At 37.8% G+C, this 16,592-nt stretch overlaps 1 protein-coding gene across 1 annotated transcript in view; it reads left to right on the top strand.

The window, feature by feature from the left end:
• Positions 1-16,592, top strand: part of STPG2 (sperm tail PG-rich repeat containing 2) — a 655,681-nt gene that overhangs the window by 395,241 nt on the left and 243,848 nt on the right. Inside the window, exon 13 of the mRNA XM_036765397.1 lies at positions 872-987. Within this exon, the coding sequence (XP_036621292.1) occupies positions 872-987 (116 nt within the window). The remainder of the gene's footprint in view (positions 1-871; positions 988-16,592) is intronic.

Raw genomic sequence — 16,592 nt, 5'->3', positions numbered from 1 at the left:
TAAAAACAAAGATCAGGAGTAGAACTTGTATGGGAAAGTATGTGTCTATGTATGTATGTATATGTGTGTATGTGTATGTATATATCTATAGCTATAGAGAAACATAGCTACACTTAATTGCAGCCTTCTGGGGTGAGGAAGGAAAAACAAAAACAAAGTGAAAAAGCACACAGCAGAAAACAAAAGAAAATTTACAAGGAAGCAAAGAAAAGATGGACAATTCTCAACACAACGTATATTATTTATCATACAGTCTTTCTTGAAATGAAAATTTAGTGTTACATATTTTGAAGCTTCTCTTATGTTCTATTATGCACATGACATGCTTTGTTTTCTTTCTTACTTTTTATTTTAGTTCCAGTATTTAAGTGTATATGTTTTTGTTTCTTTTCTCTATTCTGTATTTGTGTTCTGGTGTTTGAGTCTAAAATATTTTTTTTTAAAAAAAAGAAGAAATAAAACACACACAAATCATTGGAATACATTGTGGAACTCAATGCAGTGGAGTATTATGATATGATTAAGTTGGATACATATAAGGTATGCAGAGAAATCTGGGAAAGTCTTTATTGAAATAATACAAAGTGAAAAAAGTAGAAGCAGAAGAACGGAGTGTGAAGGTACCATAGCTATAGGAGAAAAAGGCACTAAGAATGGAGGAGCAGAGTCCTGCTGAGAATTTAGGGGTTGTTACTGAAACAATGCATTGAAACAAATTACTTTAAATGTAAATAGTTATTAAGCGTGGTTATACTGATATTCATTGTTTAATGTTAAGAAAAAATAATGGAAATATATGAATTTAAGATCAATTTTTAGGTGATTAAAAATCATCCTTTACTTACTGAGTTCTTTGTGTGTTTCTCCATAGGACCTGCTTCCTACGATCCAATTTTCAAGACATCTCCTAAACTGTCCTTATTTCTTAAGAAAGAAAAGCGCTTTGTGGAACCTAAGAATATAACTCCTGGTCCTGGAACTTATGAGGTATGTCAATAATGCTTTATGTTCAGTTATGACATAGTTTTAGAGTTCTTGCCAGAAATTTAGGATTTACTGTGCTTTGATTTTGTGTTTGATGATTGTCAAAACTAGAGGCGGGAGAGGAAGGCTTTATAATTCACTGATCTCGAATTGTGTAAGAATTATTCAAATGTATCACAGTATTTTTGTAGGTGTAAATATTTATGTAGAAAGGTTAGCTGTTTCTCACGTTGCTACTTTGTTGAAATGATGCATTGATTCAAAGGAAATCATAGCTTAGTCAATTAATGGAACACTGCTTATTTTTTGGGAACTTTGCTACTTTGAGAATCTTAACCAACAAAGACTGCTTTTATGCCTCCGGACTTTATAATAATCAAAAAGAAACTAAAATAAGTCTGTAGGATTTTAAAAATATGATTCATGATAGCCTTTTTTTCATCTTGTTAACTGATGAGGGGGCATAAAATAGTTCTTTAGTTTTTCTTTGCCTGGTTAATTTTGTGATGGTGAAACATTTTTATTTTCCTTAAAAGAAACTCTTTCAAGAATGAGTTCTATGTGATTATATAACTACTTCTCCCTTGCAGGATTAGTTATAACAACTTAATTTGTAGAAATTTTGCTATAATCCATAGTAGCTTCTCATGTTAAACCTTACATGCTCAATAACTTCTCCTCCCCTGTGCCAAAGGTAAGGTATTTGAGAAATACGGCTTTAGTGATGCAGTTCAATGTCCTAAATAAACTGATTGTATGTTATGATGAATCAAATGATAAAATGTTTTTCTTGAACTGACAAAGACAAATAAGCCTGAAAAAATGTTATGAATATCATTTGGTGTATGCATATTGAGTTACATATATTTTTATAGTCATTAATGAATTTTCAATGATTTCAAATGACTGTGTATCTTTTAAAAGTATAAATTATATGGTTAGCTACATAGTTACTTACTGATGTAACCTGATCTGGGATAACACTGGATAAAATCCAAACTCCTTAGGCTTTATTTTAAGGTCCTTCGTAATCTGGATAAAACTTTCAAGTCTTAATTCATACTAGTCACGAGAGTATGTAGTGCAGTGGAAAAAAAAACTGTATTCATGGTCAGAAGAACTGTGTTCAAATCCCAGCTGTGGTCCTTAATTTCTTGATCAGGTTGTGTTTACTTCTTCTTATCTGAGTTAAACTGGATGATTTCTAATTTCCTGTCCAACTCTCATGTTCTCTCTTCCCTTGCTCTGTTTCAGAAAAATTGGATTACTCAGTATTTCCCAATCCCATCTCACCTTCTGTCTCCACTCATTTGGCCCATATGCCACCTCTCAGATGCCATCATCAATGCCTCAAATGGCTTTGTCCCAACACTTAACCAATTGAAATTTTTTTTCTCATTTAAGGCTCAGTTTAACTACTTTCCCTGAACCCTCCAACTTAAAGTGATCAGCCTTCCTCCTCAAAAAATTTCCCACTCTGACATCTCCTGTTTACTTAATTACATTCTACATTAATTTATAATTATATGTTCTTATGCTCTTTAAAAGTAGGAAATTTGTCATTTTTCATCTTTGTATTTATTAGCACCTTGAACATGGATCAGACCCTCTGCCCCAGGGAATTTGCAGAGCATTGGATAGTGTTGAATCCAAGCTTTTAGTTTATTTTCTAGAATGGGAATTGTCCCTGACTAGATGAAATTATAAGAAGTCAATGGAAGAAAATCAGAGAAAAGATGTTTTTGATATTGTCTTTTCAGCATCTCAGAAAATCTTGAATACATTGTTTCACCAAAAAAAAAATCTTAACAAAAAGTTAATTAAAGAAGATAAAATAATTTGTCGCATTAATTTTTAGGAGAATATCTTTGAAAAAAACTTGAGCATTAGATATTTTAAAGAGGCAATTACTAAATGTGTTCAATTATGATCAGCAGAATATCAATATTTTGAGCTATGAGAATTAAAATTATAGGTCATGGGTCATAAAATAAGAGCTAGATTGCCTAGTCTAATCATTGCATTTTGCATATGAGGAACATGGAATTAAGTGACTTACTCAATTAGCAGTGAAGTTATATAGAAGGCACAAAATATTAAATGAAAAGAGTTTTTTTCCAGTAAGGAAAAAGGGTGATTATGAAAGTTTTTGCATATTATTCATTTTTCTTTTATCTTCCAAACATAGAACAGAGCTCTTTGCACATAGTTGCTTCATAAATGTTTTTGAATTGCTGAATTTTGTGTTTTTATTTCTTTTAAGGGTAACACCCTGTCTTTTAGTGGGATGAATAGATATTCATGGAACATAGGTGCAGAGGCCTACAAATAAGGATCATATATGATTGGGGTACATGTGCAGAGATTGGGTGAGGCCAAGCCACACAGGTGAAGGAACACACACATAGAGACAATGTGTGAAGTCAGGACACAAGCATGGAAGGGCAACTCATACCTTTCTGGCTACAGGGCAGCTTGTCTTTTCTGGAGATGTCATTACTTAACTCCCACTGGGCCTGCTCCCATTTGGTCTTACATTCATGGCCTGTCGTGTGCTTGGCACTGTGCTCTGCTGTTTCCTTGGGCTGTCTTCAGAATTACTTTGCTGAACTGAGTGGCTGTCAGCTGCTGCCATGACTAGCTTCTTTGGACACAAGGTTGTGGAGCTTCTCTGTGCTTCTGGTGCATGGACTCAGGAGAAAACCGTCCCTTCTGTTGTTGATACCTTTCCTTTCACTGTCCTTACTGGCAGGTCTTTGTGGAGCACAGCAAGGATAGACTAGACTCTGGGAGAAACTCCATGCATCTCAGCAGCAAGTTTTAAACCCAAGACTTCCTGACTCTGCGTATCAATCCACCATATCATGGTTTTATATTTCTATATCAAGTGGCCTCTTAAATGCCCTACTCTTACTCTACCAAAGGCAAAATACAGTGGACATTTTGCCACTTCCAAGAGTCTGACTCATAGTATCCAAACTAGGCCTGTCTCTGCATCATACCTTTGAGACTCCAAGTGGGCTGAGACCCTCCCCACACCCAAACCCTTGGAATACTCTAGGACTGCTGAAGGTTTTGAGGAACCTGGCATGTATCTTACCTGAGAAGTCCACTGAGTGCTAATTATGTGCTTAGGGCATGGGTGATGGAAGCTGTTGGCTAGAGGTCTCATTGGTTTTTATATGTTTTGGGTAGATACTAATTAGAGTTGTATCTCCCTATGATCTGATCATCATTGACTGGACTGGAATCCTAGAGGAACTTCTTGGACAGAATGAGACTAATGGGTCCACATGTGAACAGTTCCCTTAGTCTACCATAGGCTCCCACAGATCAGAATCAGCCCAGAGGGTCACAGAGATACCCTAAGATTTGGGAGTGGCACCAGGAAGAGGGTCAAGCTCAGCTAACACCATTTTCCATAAACGGTCATACTGTTATGTACAACCACCCCACTGCTTTCCCAGTTCTTTGTCAGTATATTCTGAAAGTGAAAAATTGAGGTTAACTACAGAATCTTCCTTGGAGATCTTCTAGAAAAGACTGCATAGCTACAGAGTGGTTTCCATGTAGGGCCACATAAGGCATTGTCACATAGATGAAAGGCAAAAGCAACTTTGCCAGTCATTTATTAATGACTGGAGAGATGGAAGGCCAGGGAAAGATCATGCATTCTTCCCTCTATTTTTCTAAGGGATGGCAATCTAGTTATTCTAAAATATTGTACACCTTATTACTTTGTGATTTCAGTATTTAAAAAGCAATGAAGTTATTGAGAACAATACTTCATTATCAAAGATAACTCCTTATAAATAATATAGTAATAACTTACATTTGTTTAGTGCATTAAGATTTGCAAAGCATTTTATAGAGACTCTATCTCTTGATCCTCACAATTCTGTAAGGTTGGTGCTATCATTATTACCATTTTGTGGATGAGAAAACTGAGAGGCTCAGGGGGAAGTGATCACGCAGGATCACACCCCTCCTAAGAGCTGGAGATCTTCCTATCTAGTACTAATACTCTAACTACTCCACCATGTTGACGTATTGAAACTTATCCAAAAATTGATTATTCCTTTTATTTTCTGTTGTAATGTTTGCAAAATCTGTTTTAGATAATCTAATTTGCAGATATGTAAGAATTTAGATTAATTAAAATTTATTGATTAATAACAAATTATTCTTTATCCAAAGGAAATTATGAGATAATCACTAACTTTTAAACATTCATTGAGCTTGATAGTTCATCCTTTTTAAAATTTCAAGTTTTCTTTTTTTTTTTTTGCTAATCTTGTTAAGAAAAGTATTTCATCTTGCCTTCTGAAAAAGTCCTTATCTAATAATTGACTCTGACGTTCTGTGTTATTCTTAGTTATAGAGTGACTGTATTGCTTGGATTTCCAAGATGCTCCGAGTGGTTGTTTGTAAAATATAAGTCTAATTTACTTGGATAACAAGTAATGATGGTATTCGCCTTGTGAAAGAGGAGAGCTTTTATGTCCCTGACTATGAAGGAGCCATGATGATAAAGTGCTAGTTTAGATAAAGATATATTACTTTAGTAACTGCACTTTTGATTTAAATCTTCTTGAAATGTAAAATCTGTTCTAAACAAAAGAACTCAAAAACTTTTTGTGATCTGGGAAGGTTTTTAGAAAAAAATTATTTCCTTCTGAAATGGAAAGCCAACTTAAGCCTTTTTTTCCCACTCATCTTTTTAAAATGCATAACTTAGCATACATATTGAAAAGGTAAATATGGTCTGTAGGCTCACACTTTTTAAAAGGGTCTATTCCAAAACTTACACGTGGTACATGTTTCAAATCCATTGTGCCAAATTCTTTGGAATGTGGAGGATGGTATTATTTGGGCTTATTAAAAAATATTATTATTGCTTTTTACATTTATGCCACATTTACTCAGACATCTCCTGCCCCCTCTTCAGCACTGAACTATTCTACTTTACATCAAAGATAAGACTTTAAGCAAAGCCCACCCATAAGGCATTTGGTGGGTTATAGCATGTTCTATGTCTATAGTTCACAAAGTTTATTTCTAATAAGATTATTTTTCCATATATATGCATAAATAGCTTTCTCTCATTCTAGAAATATATTCCTCGAAAGCTAAATGGAAAATGGAGGCACTTTTGAATTTAGAAGCAAAACAACTGATCAATCAGCAAACAGTTACAATAAGTGCCATGCACTATGTTGGGTCCCAGGCACCCAGTGACAAAAATGAGACATTTCCTGTCCTCAAGGAGCTTACCTTTTACTTGGGGAGGATGCATGAGCTCAGATGAGTAGATATAGGACACACAAACTACAAATGCAACATAGAACTAATACTGAGGACAATCAGGCCAGGCTTTGTGAAGGAAGTATATGTGACACGTAGAGCACAGAGTAGGTTCATTTCTTAAGGAAGCTGGTGGTAATTTCTTACTCAAAGGTACTGACCTTAAGCTGTTTTTTGTGGTATTCCTTTAGAAGAAAAACATATAGAATTGCTAACATACTGTTTTTTCTCCATCCTCTGAAAATGGAAGCATATGTTTATTGATTTCCTAAACACAACACAAGTTGCATTGATAGGGTTCTATGCTACAGTTAATTATCAAGAAGAGAAAGTTGAGTGAGTTGGTATATATTGTTGTTGCTGTATAGCTCAGCGGTTTTTATCTGTAGATAGCAGAACATAAAGGTGGGCTTTCAGAATCCATTCCAAGGGGGGAGGAGGCCAACCTTGGACCAATGATAATTCTGAGGTAGGAATATAATCTCTATAGGACAAAGTAAAGAAAGGTGTTAATATCCATTTACCATATTCCATGATAATCATTTACATTGGTCAGTGAGTGGGTGTCTAGGGTGGAGTCAAAAAGGAGTACAAGTTCGGACCAGAGGGAAAATTAGTCTGGAATGGGCAAGGCCATGTGGTGAGGACTGTGGGGATCTAGGTAGGTGGGGAAGATCTGACTGTAAATAGCCAGCCTGAATGATCTGGCAAATGGGACCTGGCTATGGTGGATCAGCAAGAATGGAGATGGATTGGGGCAGAGTAAGAGACCAACTTCCTTGGACTGAAGGTGAAGTGTGCAAGAATACAGGAGGCATATGCTGGAATATAGGTTCTCTTCCAGTTTTACCTTGGATGAAACCCTCCTTCCTTTGCTTGTGAGTGAGACTGGTTCCCTGACTCCTCAGAGGCTGAGAAGGGACATATAGAATGCCAACTGTGGTAAAGTCACCAATGATCTTCCTTTAAGCTCTGGCATTTGGCAATGGGTGGGGCAGACTTCTTCCTCACAGGGGTTCTCCCCATGGAGTTCAGTAGCCATCAGTAGGAGAGTATCTTTCCAAAGTCCATAGGAGGTGAATTCCCATTGAGGAATACATTCTTGTTCCCTTCCTAATCAGTTATTAGCCATCTTGGGAGCGATCTTTCTCTTCAACCCATCCTACTCTTCTGGCTGGTTTGCCAGAATTTTTCATGTTCTTTAGTTATCCTTGTACCACTTAACCAATCCTACTCTTTCAGCAGCCCTAGGTTGCCATGTCCAGATTTCCATCACCATGGGAGTATCTTCTCCTATGCCACTGCCACCCGTCTCCCACCTGCACGTTCCTCATTCCTTCTCCTCTTGGTTGTTGGATAGGTGGAGGTAGTTCTGAGTCAGAGTGGATTCTCTGGTGGGTGGACTTAGCACTTTCCCAGTGGGACTTCATTCCATCTGGTGCAAACTACCCATGAAACTCCTTTCAAGGTGACTACCCATGACATTCTGTCTCCTGAACCATAGGATTTTGTATCTGAAGATCTGTACCATTCCAACTGAATTTGCCCTATGTACCAGAATTCCTAGTTATAGCTCTGGGATCATAGCCCCTGATTGCATGGGATTTCGTGTTTTAGAGACTAGGCCATGTAGGTCCTGGGATGTGATTTTACCTTAACTGTTCTCTGCCCTTGTGATGACTGTTCCTGAGGAAGTGACATTTTCAGTTCTCCATAACTTCTGTTACCACTTGGCTTAGCAGATAACTTTATGCTTGGAGATTACTCTTTTCTCTTTACAAAGAAAAAAAAATATGTGGAACAGAGAAAAGGAGACAGCTGAGTTGGAGGCAGTAACCTCACACTCATGTACCTCATATTGGAGTCCTGGATTTTGGAGGAATGGTACCAGAAAAATTGACAGTATCCTCCAGTCTGGGCACAGCACATCCACAGGCACCAATATAAAATTCACTTTGACCATCAGAACCAAATGTACTTTAGCATTTGACTTTGTGTTGGGAACTAACATTACTATTTTAGGAGCCTTCCCAAATGCTGTGGGAAGGCCTGCTGACGTCCAGAGAGGTCCTCAGAGCTGGCAAAAGTCAAATGGAAGCAGGACCTCCAGGGCTCTCCCTTGGGTCCCAGGCTGGATCCAGTAGGGTCTGGGTATGGCCAAAGGTTGCCCCATATTCCAGGCCCCTAAAGCTGTGATGAAGATGTTGACAATGACAGTACTAAAGACCTTGGCCATGTTGTGGTGTTGAACTGGCTCAGCCGCTGTTGCAGCTTCTGCATTGAAATTCATTCAGGCGATTATGATGAGAGATCACCTACATTGACTTTGATACCAGAAGCTTTGTTGCCAGAGGCTTAGAGAGAGACTTGTTTTAGTTGAAATATCACTATATTTATCTTTGTGGAGATATAATTTTGCTCTTATTTATTTGAATCCATGAAATAATAAGCTCTATTGCAATGGAATACCACTAGATAATGCAATGCTGGAAGACCACACTAATGATGGGTTATTTCTGAAATATAATAACAAAAGTGAATCTCCTTTTTCCCCCCTGTGATTTATTACTCAGCAGAACATAGTAATTTTTACCCAACCTGAGGGAAACAAGCAAGTAGCGTCTATGTATGTTATACAAATCATTAAGTCTCTTTGCAAATCATATGACTCAAACTTTTTTTCTGTATATATTTTATTTAATATTTTAGTTTTCCACATCGATTTCTGCAAGATTTTGAGTTACAAATTTTCTTCCCATTTCTACCCTCCCCCCTATTCCAAGATGGCATATATTTTGATTGCCTCATTCCCCAGTCAGCCCTCCCCTCTCTCACCCCACCCCCCATCCCCTTACTTTCTGGTAGGGCAGGATAGATTTCTGTGCCCCATTCCCTATATATCTTGTTTCCCAGCTGCATGTAAAAAACATTAATATTTTTAAGCATCTGCTTTTAAAACTTTGAGTTCCAAATTCTCTCCCCTCTTCCCTTCCCACACACCCTCCCTAGGAAGGCAAGCAATTCAACATAGATCACACATATATCATTATGCAAAACACTTCCACAATGCTCATGTTGTGAAAGCCTAAATATTTTCTTCCATCCTATCCTGTCCCCCTTTATTCAATTTTCTCCCTTGACCCTGTCCCTTTTCAAATGTGTTTGCTTTTGATTACCTCCTCCCCCTATCTGCCCTACCTTCTATCATCCCCCCTTTTTTTATCGCCTTCCACTTACTTTCCTGTGGAGTAAGATATCCAATTGAGTGTGTATGTTATTCCCTCCTCAAGTTGAATCCAATGAGAGCAAGATGCACTCATTCACCCTCACCTGCCCCCTCTTCCCTTCCAACAGAACTGCTTTTTCTTTCCACTTTTATGTGAGATAATTTACCCCATTCTATCTCTCCTTTTCTCCCTCTCTAAATATATTCCTCTCTCAGCCCTTAAATGTATTTCATTTTTTTTAGATATGATCCCTTAATATTCAACTCTTCCTTTGCCCTCTGTCTACATTCCCTTCAACTCCCCTAATACTGAGAAAGGTCTCCTGAATTACACATATCATCTTTTCATGTAGTAATGTAAACATAACAGTTCAACTTTAGTAAGTCCCATATGAATTCTCTTTCTTGTTTACCTTTTCATGATTTTTTTGATTCTTGTATTTGGAAATCAAATTTTCTATTCAGCTCTGGTCTTTTCATTGAGAAAGCTTGAAAATCCTCTATTTTATTGAAAATCCATGTTTTGCCTTGGAGCATGATACTCAGTTTTGCTGGGTAGGTGATTCTTGGTTTTAATCCTAGCTCCTTTGACCTCTGGAATATCATATTCCAAGCCCTTTGATCCCTTAATGTAGAAGCTGCTAGATCTTGTGGTATTCTTATTGTGTTTCCACAATACTCAAATTGTTTCTTTCTGGCTGCTTGCAATATTTTCTCCTTGACCTGGGAACTCTGGAATTTGTCAACAATATTCCTAGGAGTTTTCTTCTTGGGATCTTTTTCAGGAGGTGATTGGTGGATTCTTTCACTTTCTTTTTTTTTTCTTGGGGTTTTCAATTAGCACATTTTAATGAACAAATGGGGGGGGAGTGGTTTCTTATTAAGAGGCTTTTTAATGATTCACCATCACCCTCTGGCTGGCTATGGCCCCCTCTCCTGTTAATAAGTCATTAATTCCTGAGGAATTTTCCCTGGGAATCCATTAATCTTGCTTAGCTGTGTAATTATAGTAATGGAGGTCCAGGACAAGGGCATTTCTTGAAAAGGGGTGCCTCCGCTCAGGCTGTGGAGACTTGATTGGCTGTGATAATCCTGTGAGAGAGGCTTGCTTTCTAAATACAGGCCAGGGCAGGAGTATCAGACATGATTGATTCCCCAGACCATTGAGATTCGTGCTTAGAAGGATTTCTTGTGCTTCTCCAGCAGTATTTTGTGCCTCGTTCCCCTGCCGGCTGGTGGGTCTAGATGTTGGGGGACGCATGCTAGGAGTCTCCCCAGAGGACCCTGAGGTTAGGCAAAATGCTTTGTCTGAATCCTTTCCCTCCTTGTGTAAGCCAGGAGCCCCAGGGCAGAATTGTGGGGGAAACACCAGGAACTTAGCACTTCCCACTCCCAGGGCATCTGAATCTACCCTCCCTGCCAGATAAATGGGCAAAATACTGGATAAACAGTGGGAGATGGATGAAATATGAACTTCTTAGCTCGGCAGCTGGGGCCCTTTAGAACTTGGCTCCAGCCTTCCTTGTTCCTCCACATATTTGTCATGATGAGTATTTGTCCTGCTATGGTGGAAAGAGCACATTGACTGGAGCATAGGAGAACCTGGATTCGAATCCTGCCTCTGAAACTGACTCCCTATGTCATATTGGGCAGATCACATTAGTTTCCCTGGCTGTAGGTGCCTCATCAACATCTAGGTTCAGCCTGGGAGCTCAGAAAAAGGGCTGGCCCAGAGTCACTCGCCACCACTGCTGTGGGAATGAGCTCCGTGAGCTCCCGATTCTTTCACTTTCTATTTTAGCTTCTGGCTCTAGAATATGAGGGCAGTTCTCCTTGATAATTTCTTGACTCTTTTTTTGCTCATGACTTTCAGGTAGTCCAATAATTTTTAAATTATCTCTCCTGGTTCTATTCTCCAGGTCAGTGGTTTTTCCAATGAGATATTTGACATTGTCTTCCATTTTTTCATTCCTTTGGTTCTGTTTTATAATGTCTTGATTACTCATAAAGTCACTAGCCTCCACTTGCTCCAATCTAATTTCTAAGGTGGTTATTTTCTTCAGTGGTGTTTTGGACCTCCTTTTCCATTTGGCTAATTCTGCCTTTCAAGGCATTCTTCTCCTCATTGGCTTTCTGGAGCTCTTTTGCCATTTGGGTTAGTCTATCTTTAAAGTGTCATTTTCTTCAGTATTTTTTTGGGTCTCCTTTAGCAAGTCATTGACTTGTTTTTCACGATTTTCTTACAGCCCTCTCATTTCTCTTATTTTTCCTCTACTTCTCTTACTTGCTTTTCCAAATCCTTTTTGAGCTCTTCCATGGCCTGAGTCCAATTCATATCTTTTTTGGAGGCTTTTGATGTAGGCTCTTTGACTTTGTTGACTTCTTCTGGCTATATGATTTGATCTTCTTTGTCACCAGAAAAGGAATCTAGAGTTTGAGTTTCAGTGTGAGTTTGTTTTTGCTGCCTGTTCATGTTGCCAGCCAACTACTGGACCCTTGAGCTTTTTGTCAGGATATGACTGTTTGTAAAGAGTACTTTGTCCCAAGCTTTAGGGTCCAAGCACTGCTGTTTTCAGAGCTACTTCTACTCCATCATCTCCCCAGCCTCTCTCACAGCAGTGCTCCTCCTCCCCCAAGAACCGCCAACCAGGACAGCAATTCAGATCCAAGCAGGGCACGGGAAGAGAATCTGCCTGCGTTCCTTGCATTCCCACTCTGATCTGCTGCTAAATTCCTCCCGCCGTGTGAGCCAGGGACTTGGGAAGCTGCTGGCACTGGCACTCTGGAGGCAGCCTCAGGAACTTCTTGCTGCTACTACCACCACCACTGCAGGACCTCCTCCACTCCCGAAGCTGGTGGCCGGACTGCTCTGAACTCAATCCTGCAGTTTCCCTAACCTGCCCTTTGGCGTTTGTGGGTTGAGAAGTCTGGTAACTGCCACAGCTCACTGTTTCATGGCCCCAAGGCCTGTTCTAGCTGGCTGACTCCTGGTCTGGTCTGTCCTGGCATGGCCCATGCTGGGTTGCCCTACACTCTCATCACTGTGTGATAGACCCTTCCTGGTGACCATCCAGGCTGTCCTGGGCTGAAGATCTGTTTCCCTCTGCTGTTTTGTGGGTTCTGCAGCTCTAGAATTCATTCAGAGCCATTTTTTACATGTGTTTGGAGGGATTTGGGGAGAACCTTAAGCAAGTCCCTGCTTTCCTGCTGCCATCTCGGTTCCCTATGACTCAAATTTTTATAGTTTAAGCAAAGCTTATAGTATTAATCATCAAAAAATGATTCCATGTGTTTTCATTCTGAGTACAAATTATTTCACTTGTTACTTCACTACAAAAAAATAGTCATTTTATTTGAGGTGGGTTTTTATGTTATGTTAAGATGTACAGAAAAAAGGAAAATTCCAAGCCCTAAATTCGAGCATTTAGTCATACCCAGGGTCTCCATTATTGGACTGTGCTTTCGGAACAGAAATCCATATTTTGCCATTCTTTTCTATTTTGTTATTATATTGCATGGATATAGCAAATGCTATTCAAGAAAGCTTCTGAATAGTTTAGAGAAAAAAATACTTATGACTGTACCAATATTGTTTTGCTTGGTTTAATTTGATCTTATTCCATGAAAACATAAGGCATTTTAAGCAAGTACATATAGTAATCTAGAGAGAGAGTAGAAATATCCTGGTAATATGATATCTACCTTGAAGCACCACTTTCTGAAAATAAACTAATATATGATACAAACATACCTAATATGCAACCATCCTACTAACTGAGGAAACCAGGTCTTTTCTTTTTTCTGGATTACTATTTGCTTTATTTCCTCTGGCAGACCATGTCTCTTCTTTCTCCTTTTTCTTCTGTTGGACTCTCTTCTTCACAATAAGTTCACTTGCTCTCTTCATTTCCCTGATCCTGGGGTCATGAGAAGCTGAACAATGTATTGGATGCAGTACCAGATAATTTGGGTTCAGACCCTGCCTATAACATCTATTGTCTCTATGATCCTGAGCAAGTTACTTAACCTCTCTGGGGCCAGGCATCATTCTAAGACCATTAGTTGCAGAGTGTGTGTCAATTTGCATTGGTCGAAGAAATTTTCTTATTAGGGTTTTTTCATACCAAGAAAATCACAGGTTCAATCTGATCACATTTCATCTCCCAGGGCTCATACATTTGTGTGTTTGAGACCCTGTAATAGGAGTGAAATGCCAGCCTTGTCTTGGTTTTCTGTCGTACTCACAGAGCATGCCATAATCAGCTTTCAAAAGGAAAAGAATGTATTGTACTTGAAGACAGAAGGCCTCAGTTCAAATTCAGTTCTTGCTGCTTACTAGCTATGGAATCTTGGGCATGCCACTTGACTTCTGGGGACCTCAGTCTCTTATTCTGTAAAATGAAAGGATGGAGCCAAATGAGTGATAAATCACTTACATCTCTTATGATCTTATGATACGTCAAAGAGATAGAAAGAGATGGAGCACACCCAAGGACAAGTACAAAATACAGACATCGACCAACCAGAAAATACCAAAAAAACAAGTATGAGCTAAAAGAAATTACTAAGTACACTTTAAAAAATAATGGTTTAATTAAGTCCAGGGCAAGAAGAAGAAGGAGGAATGACTTTTTCCCTGGAGTAGGTAGTGAAAATCCCTAACAGACAACAAAGAGAAGGAGAATTAACTAAACTACTATTATATATGTTAAATGGCCTTATAGAACATAAAGAGTCATGAGCCTATTATTACTTTAAATGAGTTAGCTTACTGTTAATTTTTTTCAGTTAGCTATATTTATTAATCAGAGGGATCTCTTATAGATCAGATTAAGATTGTGTGCAATACTATTCTTTTTCAAACTCCTATAATAGCATGTTAATGAAGAACTTATTATGTGAGCACAAAATTAGTTGTCATGTCACTTGACCATTGCTGGCATAGCTTTAAAGTGGTTGGAATCAGAAATATTAATTTAAGAGTGATAAATGTAATATGCTTTATATCTGATGAAAATTTCCTCTCACATTTATCTTTAATTTTGGTTCCCTGGCCTTCCCCAAACAAGTAACCTAAAAGTTCTGACAGTTATTTAAAATTTCAAAATGTACCATTTCTTTAATCAAAAACTATAAATGTAAAATATTAAATGATAACATAAGAAATAATACTTTGCCGTGAGACTAAGGATTGTTTTAAATTTCATTTCTTTTTTTTTTTCAAAAAAGAAATAAACCTACTTTCTAATCATTTAAACTTCCTATTTGAAGTACAATTAAGCTGATCCAGAGGACTTCAAAACATTCAAGAAAAACAATTAAAATAAGACTGGCTTTGACGGGAAAACACCCAGGAAATTGGCCAAGCTATTATAATCTAGTAGTCATTTGTTTTTCATGATTAAATTGGTCTAATAGCTATAATTGGTTCTGCATCATCTGCTAAGAAAATGGCTGAGTTATTAAAAAACAGTAAATGCCTTGTCATACTGTCCAACAATTTAATACAATGAACCATTTTAGGGCTCCTTCAAGCCATTTTATTTGGAAGAGACTATTTTCAATTGCAAAGAGAATTTTATATCTGCCATACAAACACCTAAGGCCATACTGCCTGTCCATTGAGAATATTGCTTCTGGACATTGTTAATGAAATGCTTCAATAGTTTAACTTTCAAGTGAGATTTTATTTTCACTCCATCCATACATCTAAGAAACTGAAACTGAGAAATGATTAAGTGGTCATTTAGTCTAATGTATACTCATAAAAGAATCCTAACTATATAGCATACCCAACAAGTTTCAGAAACAGTATCATTCTTGTCTTGTGTCTCTAATACCTAGTAGAGTTCCTGACATGTAGAAGACACTTAAAAAGTACTTGTTGACTATCAATTGATCCAGCTTCTTCTTGAAGACCTCTAATGAGTAAACCATTACTTCCTGAGTGGCAATCCATTCCACTTTGAGATACAGCTAAATCATTAGGAGACTTTTCCTGACATCAAACCTAAATTAGCTACTTTGCAATTTCAACTGTTGGTGCCAGATTTTCCCTCTGCTACAGAGAAGAAAAGTCTAATCCTTATTCCATGTAAGCTTTCCAAATACTTGAAGACAGCTATCATGTTATCTCTGAGTCTCTCCAGGCTTCACTTCTTTCAGCCAAGACTCATATGATGTGTACTCAATAGTTTTCAGTATTCTAGTTGTCCTTCTATGGGCATTTTCTAGATTATTAATATCCTTCCTAAACTATGATACCCAGTTGACCATACACCTTACCGTACTTTCATCCCACCTATGTTGGATCATAGATTTAAAACAGGAAGGAGCCTTAGAAGCCATTCAGACAAACTACCTCGTTTTTACAGGTGAGGAAATTGAGGCAAACAGAATTAAGTGACTTGCTGAAGGTTGTACAGCTGCTTAGTGTCTGAGCCTGGCATCAAACTCATTTCCCTGCCTTCAGGTCAAATACTGTGTCCACTCTGCCACTCTTTTCATCTTTTCTGTAAGAATAGCATGACTAATTTTATCAGATACTTTGCTAAAATCTAAGTAAAGTAGACCTATCAAGTGTTTGCCTTATCTAGCAGTTTAAAAATCTTGTTAAAAGAAAAAAAAAAGTATGGTTGATATGGAACAACTTTTTTTTTTCTTGATGAAGCCATGCTGACTTTTTGTCAACACAATTTCCTTTTCTAAATGCCCATTATCCTTTGGATGATCTATTCTAGAATTTTCCCAGGAATTGAAATCAAGCTCACTGCTTTGCATCTGTAGATGGTATTATTCTGTTCACTTTTTGTTCACCAGAACGTTTATGCTTCTCCAAAAGATAAAAAGGATAACCACTTTCAATTCTTTAAATTTAAATCTTATATATTTGAATAGGCATAAACATGGAGGTATGAATTCATGTTTATGAACTAGAAGAACAAAATCACTAAATAGTAATTAAAAAAACCTAAAGGACAGTCAACTAACTAATTCTGTTTTTTCCCTCTCAATATAGATTGAACCTAATGACAAAAGACCAGAATACAAAGGGAGGGGAGTCTCTTGTTTGGTCTTG

Source organism: Trichosurus vulpecula, chromosome 6 (genome assembly GCF_011100635.1).
Source record: "Trichosurus vulpecula isolate mTriVul1 chromosome 6, mTriVul1.pri, whole genome shotgun sequence".
NCBI classification, from domain to species: domain Eukaryota; kingdom Metazoa; phylum Chordata; class Mammalia; order Diprotodontia; family Phalangeridae; genus Trichosurus; species Trichosurus vulpecula.
This window is presented reverse-complemented; position numbering and strand designations above follow the sequence as displayed.